At 40.9% G+C, this 21,168-nt stretch overlaps 1 protein-coding gene across 1 annotated transcript; it reads left to right on the top strand.

Moving 5' to 3' along the window:
* Window positions 1-502: 502 nt before the first annotated feature.
* scp2a (sterol carrier protein 2a) lies at window positions 503-20,891 on the top strand. The gene is made up of 16 exons (XM_054765460.1): window positions 503-668; window positions 1,327-1,384; window positions 1,493-1,564; window positions 1,689-1,820; window positions 2,457-2,521; window positions 4,985-5,111; window positions 5,181-5,244; window positions 5,330-5,416; window positions 5,506-5,656; window positions 7,435-7,582; window positions 9,049-9,156; window positions 10,711-10,864; window positions 11,385-11,481; window positions 13,089-13,218; window positions 13,828-13,907; window positions 18,016-20,891. The coding sequence occupies exons 1-16, from the start codon at window positions 615-617 to the stop codon at window positions 18,109-18,111; spliced, it is 1,623 nt and encodes a 540-aa protein (XP_054621435.1). The 5' UTR covers window positions 503-614; the 3' UTR covers window positions 18,112-20,891.
* The last annotated feature ends 277 nt before the right edge of the window (window positions 20,892-21,168 follow it).

The raw sequence follows: 21,168 nt of genomic DNA, 5'->3' as shown, positions 1-21,168 counted from the left end.
AGCTAACTGTAACCCCCGCTGAAGGCACTGTAGCTCTGGGTGGTGCAGGTCGCCTGAGCTCTGCGTTGTGTTTATTTGTGGTAAGTAACAGGAGACTTGGAACTTGTTGCAGACAGTGACACCGTTTATTTCCCTGTGCACTGGTCAATACCGTGAGGCTTGTTTACATACTACAATGAGTTACATTAGCATCGTAGCTAACCATATAATTGCATAGCGAAGCGCTCCTCTACGCAACTCGGATCACATGGCCGATGAACTAAAGAGACACGCTGCCATATATATAGCCCACGAGAGAGGGCGCTATTGAGCCATTACTCCAACCGCTGTTAGAACAAGTGGAATCACAATAACCAAAGTAAACCTGTTACATAACGTCCATATTAATTTAGCCTCATCGTCTCACCAGAAACACACTTCCAACTAATGCAATCGAATAATAATAAAAAATGAAAAAGTTAAACATGAGGAACAACAAACACAGTGTGACGCCTCGTCTCTGATCTTTCAATAGACGATCTTTTACAAAAGTCGTAACCGGAAGTTGTTTGCGACCTGAAGTTCGAGAGCAAACACGAGTGACATTGTGGTCCACCTACTGACAGCGACTCACCATGGCTCCTCGAAACAAAAACAGGGTTTTTATCATCGGCGTTGGGATGACAAAGGTAATGCAATAATTATAATAAAAAAATACGTCTGCCGACGCGTTTCCATGTTTTTGAACGTATTCCAGTAGCAATATTAGCCCGTGTGTGTCTGTAACGTAGTTATGAAGGCATCCAAAGAAGTAGTTTAAAATTGATTTAAGACCCTTAAATTGTGTTGGCAGCTCTCAAAAATAATATAAAAAGCATTGCACATTACTTTACTGCATTTGCTCAAACAAGCCAATTTGTTATTTAGTAGTTCGGTTAACATGTTACAACAGTTATCCAACACGTCCAGGCCATAGTTCACGTCCAACACAAACACCTGAGCTGTGTTAAGGGTCATTTGGCAACCTACTCAACCTATGTACTCCCGGGCTCAGTCACATTTGTACTTAATGATTCAACGCAACACGATAACATACGGTGTTCTCAACGAAGCACTCACACACACCACACGCACACACTCATAACACTGAGCATATTATTGTTGCTTTTCATTTATTGGTATTGATGTTTCTTCTGTTCTTATTCGTTTTCTTGTGTTTTCTTTCTTTTTTTTTTAGGGAGAATGAACAGAATAAGAATTTCATTGTGTAGTATAATTACCTGTTTTACTGTGCCTATGACAATAAAACTCTTGAATCTTGAATCTTTATGTGTATTTTTGCTACAGTTTGACAAGCCAGGGGCCCGTGGTGACTATGACTACCCTGACATGGCGAAGGAAGCTGGTGCTTGTCTTAACAGAATTTGGACATTGCTTTGACATTTCTAAATAGTTCCAAGTACACACATGGTTGGATAATTATTCTTGACTACATATCTGCATTCTGTTTTAGGTCAAAAGGCGCTGGCAGATGCAGGAATCCCATATTCTGCGATAGAACAAGCCTGTGTGGGATATGTCTATGGTAATATTGAGGTTTTAGTGAAATGCAATGTTTTTATATCAGCATTTAATGTAATTTACAGTCAATTATGATTATGATGCATCTGTCTTTAGCTGATTAGTGCTTCTCTATGTTGCCATCTCAGGGGACTCCACATGTGGGCAGAGAGCCATTTACCACAGCCTGGGCTTGACCGGCATCCCCATCACTAACGTCAACAACAACTGCTCCACGGGCTCCACGGCTCTCTTCATGGCCCGACAGCTGATTCAGGGAGGTGTGTTGAAGAGGAGGAACTCACTGAACTGTTCCCATTCCATTTAATTTCCATTGTGTTCCGCTAATCCGGGTTGAGGTTGTGGTGGCAGCAGTCTGAATAGGGAAGTCCAGACTTCCCGGTCACCGGCTGCCTCTTCCAGTTCCACCGAGAGGACCCGAAGGCGTTCCCAGGCCAGCTGTGAGACATAATCCCTCCAGCGTGTCCGAGGTCTGCCCCGGGGCCTTCTCCCGGCTGGGCATGCCCGGAACACCGCACCAGTGAGGCGTCCTGGTGGCATCCGGACTAGATGCCTAAGCCACCTCAACTGGCTCCTGTCAATGTGAAGGGGCAGCGGCTTTATTCTCAGCTCCACCCGCATGACTGAGCTCCTCACCCTATCTCTTAGGGTGAGTCCAGCCACCCTACGGAGGAAACTGATTTCAGCCGCTTGTATCCGCGATCTCGTTCTTTCGGTCATGATCCAAAGCTCATGATCATAGGTTAGGGTGGGAACATAGGTATACCGGTTAATTGAGAGCGTTGCCTTCCGGCTCAGCTCTCTCTTTACTTTGACGGTCCGGTACAGATGCCGCATTACTGCAGGCTCAAAGAAACAATCTGAAAGGAATCATCATCAATCATCTGCCTTTACAGGTCTTTCAGATTGTGTGCTTGCACTTGGATTTGAGAAGATGGAGAGAGGCTCTTTGTCTTCTAAGGTGAAAACTAAAAAACACACTCAACACATTTTTGTCTTGCACAATAAAATACTAAAGTAACAACACTATTCCAAGGACACACACTTGTGTGGTGTAGATGAACGTCTTTGGTGGAGTCTTTCCAAAGATACATTTCAATAAAAACATTTCAGGATTTACTATCTTGATATGTACCAATTTGAAAAGATGAACCATTTTTGAGTTATGCAGGAAACATAAATCTCAATAAATTTGGAATATCTTTGAAAAGTTAACTGTAGCGATGCTCGATATCATTACGGATACCGATATCAACCGATACCTCTGAGGTAGGTCACATCTCGCGTAATGAACACGGTATGCTTCTTTTACTGTGATGTCACACACTGTTGGTGCAAAATAAGACAAATACTGCAACACGCAGTACAGGGCATAGAAAAAGTGCCATATTTATTTTAAACATTTTGTCACAACAAAATAGTCATTAAAAAATCATGAGTAATAGTCAAGTATTATAACATCTCCTACTACTATCAACAGCAACAATACAGTTTGGAGAGCTGCATATTTCTATGTGGCAAAAACATCCCTATAAGAATAAAGTAAAGTGCAAAGCATGAACAACTTTTGCACAATATTCTAATTGACATATGCAGAGGTGTGAACAGTGTTCATTCCTGACTTCTTATTTTTTGCATGTTTGTCATGCTTAAATGTTTCAAATCATCAAACACATTTAAAAATTAGTCAATGACAACACAACTGAACACAAAATGCAGTTTTTAAATGAAACTTTTTATTATTAAGGGAGGCAAACAGTCCAAACCTACATGGCCCTGTGTGAAAAAATGATTCCCCCCTGTTAAACTGCAGAACAACATCCAAAGAACTGCAGGCCTCACTTGCCTCAGTTAAGATCAGTGTTCATGAATCCACCATACGAAAGACACTGGGCAAAAACGACCTGCATGGCAGAGTTCCAAGACCAAAACCACTGTTGAACAAAAAGAACATTAAGGCTCGTCTCAGTATTGCCACAAAACATTTTGATGATCCCCAAGACCTTTGGGAAAATACTCTGTGGTCTGACGAGACAGCAGTTGAACCTTTTGGAAGGTGTGTGTCCCATTACATCTGGCGTAAACGTAACGCCGCATTTCAGAAATCATCATGCCAACAGGAAAATATGGTGGTGGTAGTGTGATGGTCTGGGGCTGTTTTGCTGCTTCAAGACCTGGGAGGCTTGCTGTGATAAATGGAACCATGCTGCTGTCTACCAAAAAATCCTGAAGGAGAATGTCCGGCCATTTGTTAGTGACCTCACATTGAAACCAACTTGGGTTCTGCAGCAGGACAATGATCCAAAACACACCAGCAAGTCCACTTCTGAATGGCTGAAGAAAAACAAAATGAAGACTTTGGAGTGGCTTAGTCAAAGTCCTGACCTGAATCCTATTGAGATGCTGTGGCATGACCTTAAAAAGGCGCTTCATGCTGGAAAACCCTCCAATGTGGCTGAATGACAACAATTCTGCAAAGATGAGTGGGCCAAAATTCCTCCATAAACTCATTGCAAGTTATCACAAACGCTTGATTGCAGTTGATGCTGCTAAGGGTGGCCCAACCAGTTGTTCGGTTTAGGGGGCAATCACTTTTTCACACAGGGCCATGTAGGTTTGGATTTTTTTTCAGTTTTAATAATAAAAAGTTTAATTTAAAAACTGCATTTTGTGTTCAGTTGTGTTGTCATTGACTAATATTTAAATTTGTTTGATGATCTGAAACATCTAAGTGTGGCAAACATGCAACAAAAAAAAAAAAGAAATCAGGAAGGGGAAAACACTTTTTCACACCCCTGTACATATATCCCACCAAAAAATAACCTGACAGACACTCATTTATTGTATGTCAGTGAATATTCATAAAAGTGCATGCCTAATATTGTGAGTGTATATACAGTTATAATTAGGTTTATGCACACTCACCTTGGGCATGAATGTCATTAATTTTGAACCATTGGTGATTTCTAGAGCTGTTCTTTTTCCAGCGTGGAAGGACTATACGACATAATTTTTTAAAAACAAAAAAAATGAGCACAAATTTGAATTGACTTATGCAGGGTCAAAATGATCCATACAGGCTGGATATATACATACAGTATATTCACCACAATATTTTAGTTGGTGGTGCTTAAGGTCATTTAACTTGTGTTAGTGATCTCGATTGACTGCAGCTGATTGTTTCTCTTAGGCAGCATAACAGTTATTAGTTTGACAGCACTCACTGGACCAACTGATGCCAGTGAAGTGAAGATCTAAGAAGGAGATATATGTGTAATGTATAATTGGTGCGCCTAGTTTTTGTTTTTAAAAATCAGAAAGCTGGCGTTTAATATGACCTTGATGCACATAACGAGCGTATGTAAGCTTCTGTCTGCAACTGTATATGGTGAGGAATCAACATACTAACATATTTCTCCTATAGTACATGGACAGGACCAGTCCAATTGACAAGCACATGGAGGTGATGATAAACCGTTACGGCATGGCGGCAGCTCCCCCCGCCGCGCAGATGTTTGGCAACGCCGGCAGGGAGCACATGGAGAGATATGGTACCAGCTTTATTATAGTGGGAATGCATTTCAAATCAGTTGTCGATTGCTAATCGGAGTCATTTCCAGGCACGAAGCCAGAGCACTTTGCCAAAATTGCCTGGAAAAACCACAAGCATTCCACCAACAACCCGTAAGTTGCAATCAAGCGACACACGGTGCATTTCTGAGAGTTTCTGGTTCATTGTTAAGCTAAGAATGTGTATTTGTGTGTGCAGTTATTCTCAGTTCCAGGATGAGTACACGTTGGAGCAGGTGATGAACTCGAGGAAGGTGTTTGAGTTCTTGACTTTGCTGCAGTGCTGGTGAGGCCCTCACTTCCATGATGGTATTTCTTTTGTCCACAAAAGCGTAGCTGGAAGAAACCATGATTCTTTCATTCTTCTCACGTCAGCCCCACTTCGGATGGTGCCGGTGCTGCAGTTTTGGCGAGCGAGGACTTTGTCCGGCAGCACCGTCTGGAGAAGCAAGCAGTGGAGATCCTGGCCCAAGAGATGGTGACAGACCTGGCCACTACGTTTGATGAAAACAGCTGCATTAAGATGGTGAGGAACCTTTTGTGCTATACTTTTCTTTTGTGGATGTCAGATACATACACTCCTGAAAGTCAAGACCAGTTGAAAAATTGCAGGAATTTACATTTTGCACTGTTGGTGGATCTTAAGGAGGTAAGTAGAGTATTTTATTTCAAACTACCATTGAACTGAAACAGGTTGTTCATCAGCTGATCAAAAGTTTAAGACCATCTTAAAAAAAAAAAACCCTAACACCTGCCCCTCCTGAAAAAAAAAGAAATGAAATGTTCAAAAAAAGAGTCAGTAATGAGTAGCTGCGCCGTTTTTGTTCATCACCACAAAATACCTTGCCATCCATCCCCAAATGTTCTCAGTTGGATTTACATCAGGGGAACATGGGACAGGGTGGTCCAAAAGAAATAGGTTACTCCTCTGGAAGAAGTCCTTTTGTCAGGCAGGCATTGTGAAGTGCAGCCTTGTCTTCTTGTCATTATCACACAGACGAGGGCCTTCAGTCATGAGGGATGCCCCCTGCAACATCTACGCATAGCCAGCTGCTGTTTGACGCCCCTGCACAAACTGAAGCTCCATTGTTCTGTTAGAGGAAAAAGCACCTTATTTTTTTATTTCAAAAATTTATTCAAGAAATGATCATAATAAATACTTTGTGGTTGACTACTGCCTGTTCGTGAATAGGCATAAATTTGACATATTCTTGGCCTAAATTAAGTGTTTCAAGCATAAAAATGCCTGAATGAACAAAAATACAAACAAGGCATTGAAAGACATTGATGAAATTTAGTATTCTACACTGGTCACTAGGTGTCACTAGTAATTTTACTTTCATGTTCGGTGAGACAAGCACCCGACTTGATTGGCGGAACAACAGACCTTTATTGCAGGTTTGAATGATCTCACGACAGGCACAGTAATAATAACATAATAATGATAATAATCATAATAATAATAATAACACAGAGTACTGTGGCTGCTGCCATAACCCAGCTATAACTCAACTCTGAACCCCCGATGTCACATCTGTCCAGTCGTCTGGAACCAGTTTATTGTAACACACATGAGCATGAATCTTATTTATGTCTTAAATTGATTATTTTCTCTGATTATGTCTACTATATTGGTTAGTACGAGTGTAAAGGTGACTATAGGGGTGCTATTTCATGTCTAAAGGGCTAGTAAACATCTTTTGTTATGCTCTAATTACAAAAATATTACATTTATGAATAAGGAATCCTTCATTCATTCCTTTTCTATGCGGCTTAATCCTCATTAGTGTTGCAGGGATATGCTGAAGACTATCCCAGCTGATTTTTGGCAGGAGGCGATGTATACCCTGGACTGGTCACCAGCCAATCCCAGGGCACCTATAGACACTCACATTCATATCTGGACCATTTAGAGTCGCCAATTCACCGAACAGGATGTTACTTCACGGAAATTCACTGATCACGGTTGGGTCGGAAACCAATTAATCTTGATAAAAACTGCAGTTTCCATTGAAAACAGACAATTAGCAGTGACGGCTGAGCAGGAAGAGGATGGGATTCAAACTCATCACAGTACCAAACCATCACAGACAGTATGGTTAATTGTTGATGAATTAGACACATTGACTTTCATTACCCTTTACCTCCCAATTGGTTGGTAACTTTTAAACAAAGCTTATAAAGCTAAGGGATATTATATCAGTGAATAATAATGCTTAAATGAGATTTTGTATTGTCTTGGCTAAGGTTGGCGTCATCATAAATGTATCAGCTGTCAACACACCACTTCCTGTCTCTGTTCAGGTGGGTTACGACATGTCTCGGGTCGCTGCCAAAAAGTGTTTTGAAGCTGCAGGTTTGAAGCCCGCCGATGTTGATGTGGTGGAGCTGCACGACTGCTTCTCAGCCAACGAGCTTATTACCTATGAGGCTTTGGGACTGTGCCCCGAAGGTACTACTTAATTTGACGTGGGCTTGTTTGTGTAAATGCATGTGACCTTTATTACATGTCCATGGACCACTTCTTTTACCAATGTGTTCTTCAGTAACTCTCCAAAGAGGGTAATCGCAGACGTACTGAGCTATCAAACTGTGTGGCGCACGCCGTCATCGCTCGTGATATCATTATCGTCAGCAAAAACAATATGCACTGATTATTATAATTTCTTATAATATTAATATTATCTAATATTTATGCCAATATCGGACATCCTCGACTGTAGATAGAACAATGCCACTGAGAGGTTTCACAAGCATCTTTTGTTTTCACTGGCAGTGTACAATGGATTTCATGTCAGTGTGAATAGCACAATTCTTTCAAACGCGACTCAAGCCTCATTCGTATGTGAATATAAATCCGATATGTATGCGACGCAACTGCAGTATGAACGGTCAGGTCGCATACATCCGACCTATACGTCATCAAAAGGAGTGTATGGCCGTGCAAGACTTGGATAGTTCTTGTTCTCATCTGAAAATTATTTTTAACAGGTGTGAGTGAAGCAGTTCTCATCAACGTCTCACCACTCCTCCAAATTCCTGCCCTCTTTCGTCTTAATCTCTTAGACGGAATCAGTTGGTTGCGAAAATATTGACTCCCGTTGCACAAAATCTTTGAAATCGCCACAAACCTGTTGAGGAGAGCACACTAGTAATGTGCGGATCGATACTGAAATATTGATACTTCCGATACCAGCTCTGTATGCTCTAAGGTCGATTCTGAAATCAAAATATTGATACTTTTGACACAGAGATATGGTTTTGTTTTTTCTGATGTTGTATATTAGCTTGGCTATATTGTAAATCACCCCACTACCTCACATACTTCAAGGTTTAAAATAAAGAAATTATTATGATGTCTTGTATTGTTTATGCTATGGTTTGTAATATTGTACAATACTTTTTAAAATTTACCAGACACATGAGGTGAATTTGCACATAGTATCGTATTGGTATCACCGATACCAGCCTGAATTTGAACTAGCATTGGATTGGAAATTAAATCAATGGTAGCGCACATCACCAGAGCACACGCTGTGGCAATCTTTACTTCGGTACACACACGGAAATGCGAGTGAGGTCGTGCTTTTGAGCACGCATGCCACTTTCCAGACGTTTTGCGTTCACATTAACAAGTCACAATTGTTTGGTAATGTGAAGGACTACATAAAAAATCGGATTTAAACCCACTCCGAATTGGACATCATACCCTGCAGTGTAAACGTAGCCTTACTTAAACATTGAGGAGAGCCGGTTGAGGTTTCCTCGTGCGTTATGAATGGCATAGTCATGAACACTGTCACTGACAAAATACTCCTGGACCTGAGAGTATGTCGTGATGTTGTTACCTTCTTCAATCATCTTTTTTTAAAGAGTTACCTGATCGGTCATGCGATTGTTTTGCCTGTCTCTCAACAGGTAAAGGAGCAGATCTGATTGACAGAGGAGACAACACATATGGTGGCAAGTTTGTGATCAACCCCAGTGGCGGTCTCATCTCCAAAGGACATCCTTTAGGAGCTACTGGTAAGCACATTCTTTTAAATCTATTGAAGCCCGACAGATAATCAAAAAGATCATCATATTTGTTAAGCAATACATACAATGTCCACAAGGCGGCATGTGTCCCATGTGACAGGAGCTTTACATGCATGTTCTGACAAGAGTTGTCTGTCAGCAATAATTGTCTTATTCTTCCTGGCCATTTTTTGTTGCGTGTAGGTTGATGCGGAATGAAGCAAAAACACAATTTTGTTATTCACTCATCTTTCTCTTAAAGGGTTAGTTCAGATTTTTTGACAAGACGTTGTATGACATCCCCATCAGAATTGTAGTCCAATAACAGCCACTTACCCCCCACTTGGTCTCCTAAGTCCGGTTGTGGTGAATGTGAATGTGACGAAGACACTTGCATCTTCTTCCGCTGTGGAACACATACGTAAAGAAGATGGCCGCGGCGCTCCATGGCGGAAGTAGATGCGAGCGTCTTCGTCACATACACATGAACACACAGGCGACAGTGCGCAGGGATACGGCGGGAGACAGATATAACGGCAAGCGTTTTGTGAGGTCTGATTTTTTTGAGAAGGCATTTTTTGTGATGCAAATGTATTAATATCTTTTGAACGCATATTGTTTTGAGAAGCCAAACTCTTTACTTAATTGTCCCCAGCAGCTAAGTGCAACTACATTCTTCATCACGGAAATCTGACCAGAACTGGATTTAGGAGACCAAGGGGGGGGTAAATTGCTGTAATTGGACTACAACACTGATGGGGATGTCATACAACTTCATGTAAAAAAATCCAAACTATCCCTTTTAATGCTGGGGCTTTTTTTCCCCTGCTGCATGAAATCATCACCCATAGCTTATTGTGATATAGACTGGCAGATAGGCTGCCTGCTTAGCTGATCAATGGTGATGCTCTTAATCTTGGCTTTAAAGGTCCGACCTTCATCCTTAAAAATACGAGCACAGATATCAGCTCAATTAAACATGGGTATCGAACAACTCAGGCAAGGCCTTGATAGCCATTTTCTTGCACGCACTGCCAGGCCCACTCTGCATTAAATGACGGCCACAGAATCACAGTTAGTGAATATACAGCATGCTCCAGTGGGAGCCTGGGTGTAGAAAGACCAATTGTTGTTTCTTATTCCTGTTTTTAAATGTGTTGCTGATTTCATTGTTACAAAGATTTGGGCTTTCAAAGGCCGTGGTTTTAGTTTAGATCAGCCTTCTTCACTTTAATGCTTGTTTGCAGTAAACTGCTTACTCAAAACATTTTTTGTCTCATTCTCATTTCTTCTTTTTGCATTTTGAAGCTCTACTGAGAACCTCCTTAAGATCCAACAGTGCAAAATGTAAATTCTTACAGTTTTTCAATTGGGCTTAACATTTTGATCATGAGCATATTTAATAATGTAATAAAACATTAATAATAATTAATAAAACATAATAAAACATTTTAATAATATATTAAAAATGTCACAAGCTTCTTTCAGTGAAAAAAAGCCCAACTGCTTTGAATGTGTGTGTGTATGTGCATTCATCCTAACATTCACGCTGTTGTGATTCAGGTTTGGCTCAGTGTGCTGAGCTCTGCTGGCAGCTGAGAGGTCAGGCTGGCAGGAGGCAAGTACCTGGGGCTAAAGTGGCCTTGCAGCACAACATTGGCTTAGGAGGAGCTGTGGTTGTCGCTCTTTACAAGATGGGATTCACACAGGATGTCAGGTATCCAATCTGTCCTAACAGTGTGATAGTTTGTCAATATGGACACGGGACACAATGATTCGATAGGCTTACCAGACAACTTTATGAGCTCATGGATCTCAAATCAGCAGACGGCAAGAAGTCACAAAGGTATTGGTTCACAGCGCACAACTTACACAGAGAACAGAACAGGTGGCTGACAATGTTGACTTATGGATGGCGAGCTGTTAATGGACATTGTGTAAGGACTAAAGACTTTCATTATGCTAAGCTAAGCAAAAGCGCCAAAAGTCCACCAAAACAAACAAAAAAAGCAATGGTGCAATTTGAGGAGCGTCTTAGCAACGAAAGTTTTACTCAGCGTCAATGTCAGTGTCAATCAAAATTGAGCATCATTGTCTTTTGTAAAGGCAGAATTTTGATGCAGCACTTATATTGGACCTAACTGTGGCCACTTGCACTGCTATGGATTCGACATATGATTACAGCGTCACTTGGTCACTAAAAAGGTTTACGATACTGACGTTTTTGCCTCTCTCAGCGCACAGGTCAGAGCAGTAGCCACAAGTGCAAGCCACGGTTTGGAGGGCTTTAAATCGTACCCCGTCTTCAAGGAGATTGACAAACACCTACAAGAGGTACGTATAGTGCAATTTAGATTTTTGATTACACAGTAATCAAATTTTGATTACACACATTACTTATCATATAGCATATTCCCATAGCAGTGTGCCTTCAGTAGATAAATGCATGCATCTTTTCTTCCCTCAGTCTGATTTCCGCGTAGATAAACACATGCTTGTTATTTCATGTATGGAATTGCAGGTTGTTGATTTCTTTTGCACACTATGCTCATCTTATCCTTGCATTATTCAGAAAAATGGAGCCGTGGCCCTAATGTCAACATTGCAAAAGATTCTATCGAAGATGTTCATTATAATTAATTATAACCCTCATGGCGTGAGCCCCTGTAAACGACAGGGCAGTGCTTTCATCCGTTATTCAGTCTACTTCTGGACCTTAGTGGATATTGAATCTTGAAGAAGCTGAATTCCAACTGCAGAGGACCATATTAGGTGCCACTTTAGTCAGCTAAGAAAAGAAAATTGGACGATTGTCAATGAATGAATGGCATAACAATGGGCCTCAGGACCTTGTTGTGATAATCTGTACATTCAGAATGCTATTAATAAAATTAGGGATGCATGATATATATTTTTTCAAGCCGACACGATACCTTACTGCTTCCGAATCTCAGGGTACCACATGTTACAGTGTGATTTCCGATGCATGGCTCACCATAACAATAATATCTTCATACGGTGACAGTGTGAAACAAAAGCAAAAGAAAATGAATTTCATAGTTTATATCAGGGGTGTCCAAACTTTGTCCACCGAGGGCCGCACACTGAAAAGTGAAAGGATACGGGGGCCGCTTTGATATTGGTATATATTTTTTTAATATACTGTAAAAATGTTCAACAAAGTGTACAGTATTACAGACAAAGCATCAAATGATCCGATATTGGCACTACGATACAAGCGGTTGTTTCCAGCACGTCTGTCCGGCAGCGACCGGCTAGAGCCCGTGTGATCACAACAACAGGGTTTTCTAGTGTGCTAACAAAATAGCAAAGAGCCACCAGGAGTGATGTCAGACGTTTCGGCCGAGTGCAAAACTTGTCATGCACCTATGCAATTGAAGATAGAAGATAAAATACTCCCAAGTGTGCACCCTTAGTGTATTTTATCAGCGGGGAAGAGAGGGGAAAAGACGTTGCACGTGTTTGTAGTGTAATGAATGGGATGGCGACACAGTGGGGAAGGCGAGCGGGGAAAGTGAGCGGCGTGTATGTATGCGTGCATGTGCATGTGTATGTGTCAATGTAGTGCCGGTAGTTAGTGACAGGTGTGCTTCGTCACAGAGTTCAGGTCATGAAAACTGTGAGCAAAAACAGCAGTGTTTTGTGTACATGCTGTGTGTAGTGGTAAGAGACCACTGTTTGATTGGTGCTTTGGGAGTCTCTGTCACGTGTCGACATACAGCCTGTCCACTTTGCCACTTATCCATCAAGAAGCCGTGTCCGCTAACATGCGGTATTGTCACGTTTGTTTCGGCATTTGGCATTGATTTTGTTGTTCTGTTCGTGCATTAATCCTATTTCTATCTGAAAATTCAAACCATTCATTTGATCATTTCCAGGCTTGTTTTGTACAGCTTCAAAGACTTTTTGTCCTCCCGCAGGAAGGAGCACAGCTTGTCAAGAAGATCGGGGGCATATTTGCTTTTCAAGTGAAAGATGGCCCTGGCGGAAAGGAAGCGACTTGGTTTGTGGATGTGAAAAATGGCAATGGCTCTGTCACCAATGAACCTGGTATCTAACTTCATTTTCAAGACATTAGCATATCTACACCCAAAGTACGCCATGTTGTCTTTTCAACACTTAACCAAACTGAGACATTATGCCTAAAAAGTAAAGATAATTAGAGGTCAGAGGTAAGTTTAACATATGGTTAGTAGGGAAGTAAAAACCACGGTACAAAATGGGATGGTAGAATCCCTCTGTTGAATGTTGAACTCCTCTTTTGATGGCAGTGGTATTGATCACCTTCCTCAACTACCACAGCTGGTATGTTGGCTCATCCAGACTGAATTAACAGCATCTCTGCTGGAGTATTGCACTGCCACAGTTGTTTCAAGGAGTCTTTATTATCGACATTTACATGAGGAAAAGAACAAAATTAGTTACTGAGGCATAATCTGCTCATCCATAATCTATGGCTCTCATATTCGACTTCACAGACCTTCATAAAGGCTTGATTCCTCAGTCACAAGGTCCATACAGACAACCATTCACACTCACATTCACACCTATGAACAATTTAGAGCCTCCAATTAACCAAACATGCGTGTTTTAAGGTTTTGGTAGCCTGTTGCATGTCAAGTTTATCCGGTCATTCTAACTTCGTAATTTTGCTTTTAGGTACAAAGGCTGACTGCACCCTCTCCATGAGTGATAAGGATCTTCTGGATCTGATGACTGGAAAGTTGAACCCCCAAACGGTACGTGCCACCACACATTCTCTGAGAATTGTCTGTTGAAGGAAGATGAAGATGTCTTATACGCTAACCAGGCTGAGAGTCTTCTTTTTTTGACAGATTCAGCCAGAGAAATAAATAAATATGATTTTTCCACAGTGGATACCAATGGCACCGTTTCAATTGGGGATGTGGCTGAGTTTGAAATGAACCAAGCACATTTCAAATGTTTATTATTTAGTTTCTCCCTAACAGACCAGATCATGTTTGTTTGTGTTATGGAGCACCACTCTGTCCATTTACAGACTGCGCGTACACATAAAGAGGCTTGAATAAGTATTCATACCCCTTGAACCTTTCCACATTTTGTCACGTTCCGATATAACATAAATACCTATACAGTAGTACCTCGCAAAGAGTTTATGTAAAGTTTTTGCTTCGTATTACGTAGGAAATTCCATATAACGTAAAGCGTCAAGTCAGTGCAAGGTTTTAAAAAAAAAATAAAAAATTCAATCAACTTTATTAATAAGTCGGTGCAAGTTCAGACTAACAGAGTACACTTGGTGACGCCTTCTGACACTTCACGCTCTCATTGGCTGATTATCGGGGCACCGCCTACGCTCTCATCTCATTGGCTGACTTATACAGCACGTACGTGAGTTTGTGTGAGAGACAGGCTCATCCCTTCAACCTCCCTTCCTCTTCGTAGTCGCCCTTAAACTAACTTAAACAATTAAGTTAAGTTACAAAATAAAATTTTGCACACAGCATTATTGTGTAGTGCGTGTGCGTTTGTCTGTGAGACCAGCTGACTCTTAGAATCTTTGAGTCGCGTTTCGACTCAGGCTAGTCCTCCTCCTCCTCCTCCTCCTTCCTGCCTCCACTTGCGCTCCTGATCAAGATATCTCGTGAACGGTAGGATTGTTTTTGTTTTTCAGTTTTATTCATTTCCAGTAATCTTATTTATTACCTTATTTTATATTGGAATGTTACTGTACTACGTTTATGCTAACGTTTTCTTATATTTTCCCACCATGGTGGACTTTGAATATTTAAAGGGGTGAGTTTCGGAAGATCTTGGAACGGATTAGGCTATTTACACGTATTTTACGCTTCGTATAACATAAAAACCCTATAACATAAACGTTCTCGGAACGGATTATTTACGTTGACGGGGCATCTACTGTAGTTATAATTGCAGCACAATCGAGTTCCACAAAGTGTTGACTCAGGCGAGGCTGAATACTTTTGCACGCGAGTTTTCAGTTTTTAATGTATATTAAAAAAACATTTTTAAAGTGAAAAACATATTATTTTGTCTACTTCATAATTATGTTGGTTATACACACACACACTATCCTGTGGTGTGAAAAAGTGTTTGCCCCCTTCCTGATTTATGCTTTTGCATGGTTGTCACACTTAAATCAAACTAATTTAAGTATTAGTCAATGACACCGCAACTGAACACAAAATGCAGTTTTTAAATGAAACTTTTTTATTATTAAGGGAGAAGAAAATCCAAACCTACATGGCCCTGTGTGGAAAAAACGATTGCCCCCTAAACCTAAAAACTAGTTGAGCCACCCTTAGCAGCAACAACTGCAATCAAGCGTTTGCGATGAGTCTCTTACAGCGATGTGGAGGAATTTTGGCCCACTCATCTTTGCAGAATTGTTGTCATTCAGCCACATTGAGGGTTTTCCAGCATGAAGCGCCTTTTTAAGGTCATGCCACAGCATCTTAATAGGATTCAGGTCAGGACTTTGACTAGGCCACTCCAAAGTCTTCATTTTGTTTTTCTTCAGCCATTCAGAGGTGGACTTGCTGGTGTGTTTTGGATCATTGTCCTGCTGCAGAACCCAAGTTGGTTTCAGCTTGAGGTCACCAACAGATGGCCGGACATTCTCCTTCAGGATATTTTAGTAGACATAAGAATTCATAGTTCCATTATCACAGCAAGTCTTCCAGGTCCTGAAGCAGCAAAACAGCACCAGACCATCACACTACCACCATCATATTTTACTGTTGGTGTGGTGTTCTTTTTTTGAGATGTGCCATTACTCTTACACCAGATGTAATTTGACACGCATCTTCCAAAAAGTTCAACTTTTGTCTCGTCAGACCACAGAGTATTTTCCCAAAGGTCTTGGGGCTCATCAAGATGTTTTCTGGCAAAGACTAGCTGTAATGTTATTTTTGTTCATCAGTGGTTTTCGTCTTGGAACTCTGCCATGCAAGCCGTTTTTGCCCAGTGTCTTTCTTATGGTGGAGTCATGAACACTGACCTTAACTGAGGAAAGTGAGGCCTGCAGTCTTTTGGATGTTGTGGTGGGGTCTTTTGTGACCTCTTGGATTTTTCGTGGCATGTTTTGCAGGTTTCAAAATTTATATCACTCTCACAAACGGCAGGTGAGTTCCACACGGCAGACATGTTTTGGGGATGAGCGCTACAGGCTGTAGGCTGCAATAGTCCGAGCCGGAGGTGATCAGCTTTTGTGATCGGAGTTGAAAGGCATTTATCGGCATATGTCGATCACATGCTTTTTCACGGAACTCCGCCGATATTGGCGTGGGTCCCTTTATTCTAACATTATTAGAGCCCTGTAGACATGAAATAGCACCCCAACTTTTACACTCCTGTTGTTCTTTGTTTACGTCACATTGCGAAGGCTATCGGATCACTGCAGGAACTTAAGAGACGGCCGCTGCTAGCATAGCAAGCTACAGAGCTAACTAGGTAGCCTCTCTAATTTACTTACTCTATAATTAAGAAAGTGTTTCAAACGGAGTGGGGAAAAAGGACAAAGAAGCAAAAAACGTACCACTTCCACATGGAATGAGAGGAGAACCTTTTTTCAGACACGGCATGTCCGTCTCAGCCATGGCTTGTTGGCTCGGCTCTGCTGGCTCAGTGGCCAGTCTCCATGCAGTGTGAAAGGTAATGTAATCTGACTTCATGTCTCAAAATGACCGATGCCTAGTGACCACAATATTTTTTGACTAATAATAGACGAAAAACAGCGATCATTTATGAGTAAAACACGATATAGTGATGGAACGATATCCGAACCGTGATATAGTGAGGGGCAACTGTAATAACTAGTTTTAATACAGTTATATTGAAGGTGAATTTTTATTTTTCATGTTTTGGTGCCCCCCGGAGGCCACGGCACCCTTACTTAGCATCTGCCCATATTGCCTAACATGCCAGCCGGCTCTACTTCTAGGAGTATGAATACTATTTCAAGCCACTGTATGTAAACTTAAGTCAGAGAAAGAACGATGTTGAAATTATATGGTGCTTTTAACGATTTACTTTCATAATGGTAACAAAAGACCTGGCAATTATCCAGAACATAGAACCCAGTAAAGCAGGATATTTCTACAACTCCACAGGTTGTTTTTTGGGGTTTTTTTTAACCTGTTTTATACAGCACTGGATAAAAGATTGTTTTTTGCAAGCAGTGCAAAAAAGGCTACTGAGAGGGAGAAGACACAAAACTAGACAAGACTAGCTTTTATTGTCTTACCTCCACACATACACTAATAATAAAAGCACCGGGGTAAAGAAAATCCTACTTTTCAATCTAGATCCTGTTTTTTTCCTTGTCTTCAAACTAAAAGCCGTGAACTATGCAGTATTCACAGAGCTGGACAACAACCGGCAAAACATCTCAGGTAGAAGAGGAGAGAACAACGGCACAAACATCTCAGCATACCGCAAAGCGAGCGAAGCTCTTCCATGTTTTACGTCTTCACATCTTTTCGTTTTGGAAGCGATTGCAGCTTTTCAAAGCTGTGGCTTTGGTTTCTCATCAGCGGCCGGGGCAGCTGACAAACTGTCTCGGCAATTAAAGTGAATAGGTGTGCTTTGTTCACTAACAAAAGCTCCACTCGCATAATATTGCTTTAACTCTAAAGATTAAGTGCTAATGGACCGCGTTTGGAGCACACCCATCACCACTCTTTGGCATGATTGGTTGGTTCACTTGGAGGCATAACGTGTATAAGAACACATTTTATCATCTATTTTATTCTATTCAGTCATTTGCAGACGCATCTGACGGGTAGAATATTGGATGGAGGATAACACAGCTCACAGCTCCTCTTTGCACCTATTTCTCCTCAGGCGTTCTTTAAAGGAAAACTGAAGATTACTGGAAACATGGGCATGGCGATGAAGCTGCAGAGCCTTCAGGTGTCACCAGGAAGAGCCAAACTGTGATCACAGATGAGATTGTCACCTTCAAATTAGTTTTGCGGGACACCAGTGCTGCTCATCTGCAGCGTAGCTGGCCCTGCATGCTGTTTGAGACACAAAAATCTATTTTTGTAGTTATTTCAGCTATTTTAGCTTTAATTTAGCCTTTTATTTGCACCACCATTGCTTCTGTTGTACTGTAAAATTAAGATGTTCATACATGAATCAGGCCGCACGGTGGCCTAGTGGTTAGCATGTTGGCCACGGAGTTTCTCCCCGTGCGTGGGTTTTCTCCGAGTCCGGTTTCCTCCCATATTCCGAAAACATGAGGTTTAGGTTACGGTAATTGGCGACTCTAAATAGTCCATAGGTTTGAATGTGTGAGCGTGAATGGTCGTTTGTCTATATGTGCCCTGCGCTGGCGACCAGTCCAGGTTGTACCCTGCCTCTCGCCCCAAGTCAGCTGGGATAGGCTTCAGCATAGCGACCCTAATGAGGATAAGCGGCACAGGTGGATGGATGGATGGATGAATCAGCTACTATACCTCACACACACTGCTCTTCATGAATATGGAGATTAACCAAGGCTCAGTATTATCATAATCTATGCGAGGGAAGGCTGTAACGACACAACAAATGAGTACGGTAGATTAACTGAAATAATACTCTGTGGTAACATTGTGGTAAGAAGTTGTCATGGCACTTTTGGGGTTTTAATGATTTCTCTGGGCCAGGTTTTGGAGTGAATTCAGGATTTTTTCCGGTACTTACTTGCCTCAGTCATGAAATTATTGGCTTATGGAAGGTGTGGAAATTGGGACCGCCTATTTAGACAAGAGGGGGAAGGGGGAACTCGCGCTGCCAGGGGCGCGACACCATTGAGCTGATCTGTCACTGACATCTCTCCCTTGCGGGTGAATTGGATCCTTGCGGTGTAATGCATGCAACATAAAAGTATATGGTGGGCGGAATGTCTGTTTTGTTACGCTGGCATGCATTTTTTTGTCTGTTTTGCAGGTCAGTGGGAATGGGGTATCGTTTGAACCGCAACGGCAAAAATCTTTCCATAATCTTCTTTCTCGTACGTACATTGAACTGGGTTCCAAAATTAAACAAACAAAAAAATGTTGTTATCTTTTATTCATAATTTGGATTTCTGGAAAGTAAAAACATACCTTCTAATAATGTATCTTACAGTAATGTTTAAAAAAATGTTAAAATCATAAAACAATGGAAAACTCAATACAGTAGTCCCTCGCCACTTTGCGGTTCAGATTTCACTCACTCACTCACTCACTCACTCACTCACGGTTTTTCAAAAATATATTAATATATCATGCTGTTTCATAGTTAAATACGGCCTTTTATTTGTAAAAAAAAAAATGCATATTGGAACAAATTTTACATATTTTTTGCCTAAATTAAACATTTTCAAGCATAAAAATGTCCAAATGAACTAAAATACATGTACAAGGCATTCAGAAGACGCATTCACAGATGCTGTGAATGACCACTAGGTGTCAGTCATGTTACTGTAATGTTCAGTGACACACACAAACACCAGACTTGGCCCGAACAACAGGCGTTTATTGCAGGTTTGAATTATCTCCCAACAGGCACAATAATCCCTACTAAAAAGATGTGCTGCTGTTGCTGCAGTAACCCACGCCAAGCTAAAACTCAACACTGAACCCCAGACGTCACTTCCTGTACGTCACTCATTCTGTTCCCACAGGGAACACATTAATAGCAACACACAAGAGCGCATGAGTCTTATTTACGGCTTATTTTCTCTTATTATGACTACTATATTGGGTAATACGAGTGTAAAGGTGATATAGGGGTGATGGTTCATGTCCAGAGGGGGCTCCACTTGTTTATTCAGCAACAGTTAAATAGAGTTCTTATCGATAATAAATGACTTAACATTACCAGAAGTTACTCCTGGCAGGCTCTGAGCTTATGTAAAGGGTACACTTCACACTTAAGGACTTTAGCAAAACATGTAAAGAAAGCACAACTGTTAAACAACCTCAAGCCAAGTTGACCTCTTCTTTTGTGCAATTAGAGTTCAAATTAGAGTTTGGGGAGGGGGTCCCAAAACCCCCAAAAGAAATGAAAATATGCTTGGTCTCTGTGCCAGTTGAACTTTGTCGTTTCTTGAATCAAGTTCATGAATATTCCAATAAGCCTCTCTCTCACTCCCTTGCAATCACAACATTTTTTTTCATTAAAGACTTTCTGCAGGTTTCTAGCAACGTCCTTCCAGGAACAGTGTTATGAAGTAGTTGATAGTATATTGTCCATTGCCTGGTTTACACACAAGTACAAAAAAAGGAACATGGTGCACATCTGGCTGATGAGGTTATCACACACTCATTTCGGCCGTATAATTCATTTGAATTTTAACAATGTAAGAACACTAATTTGGCTACTTGTTTAATTGTTTGGATGAGTTTTTTAATTAATGAGCTGAACCAGTAGAACACAGTATCTACACTGAACTCTTTGGCCTTTTTCTTTTCAGAGAAATGCATGTTATCATTGCTTCACAGGATTCAAACTCGGTTAATAAAGCCTGATGATTCATTTGAATTGTAACCGTGTAGTTCACGTTTGTTTTTTGTCATTAATTATGTGCATTTCCAATCGTGAGTACTAGAAGTACTTGTGATGATTTTTGATTCTGACAGACTGTTCCGCACAGTATATTGAGTTCATGCTATTGACTGTGTTTTTGTTTGCATTCTCACCTGCTTGTTCCATGTTGGTAGTGCTTGTAAGTATTTACATTATACTTCCATTATTTTTAAAATCACAGATATTAAAATTCGCAGATTTAGTACACTTTCAAACCGCTAGAATAATGTATAAAGTTAATAATAACTCGTTACCCAAAAATCTAATCAAGTATTTCTCAATCAGAGAGGAGAAATATGATCTTAGAGGAAAATTAAACCTAAAACATTTATATGCGAGAACAACGCTGAAAACCCACAGCATTTCCGTGTGTGGAATTAAATTATGGAACGGATTGAGTAAAGAACTCAAACAATGTACAGAGATGAGCAAATTCAAAAA

Source organism: Dunckerocampus dactyliophorus, chromosome 2 (genome assembly GCF_027744805.1).
Source record: "Dunckerocampus dactyliophorus isolate RoL2022-P2 chromosome 2, RoL_Ddac_1.1, whole genome shotgun sequence".
Lineage (NCBI taxonomy): Eukaryota > Metazoa > Chordata > Actinopteri > Syngnathiformes > Syngnathidae > Dunckerocampus > Dunckerocampus dactyliophorus.
This window is presented reverse-complemented; position numbering and strand designations above follow the sequence as displayed.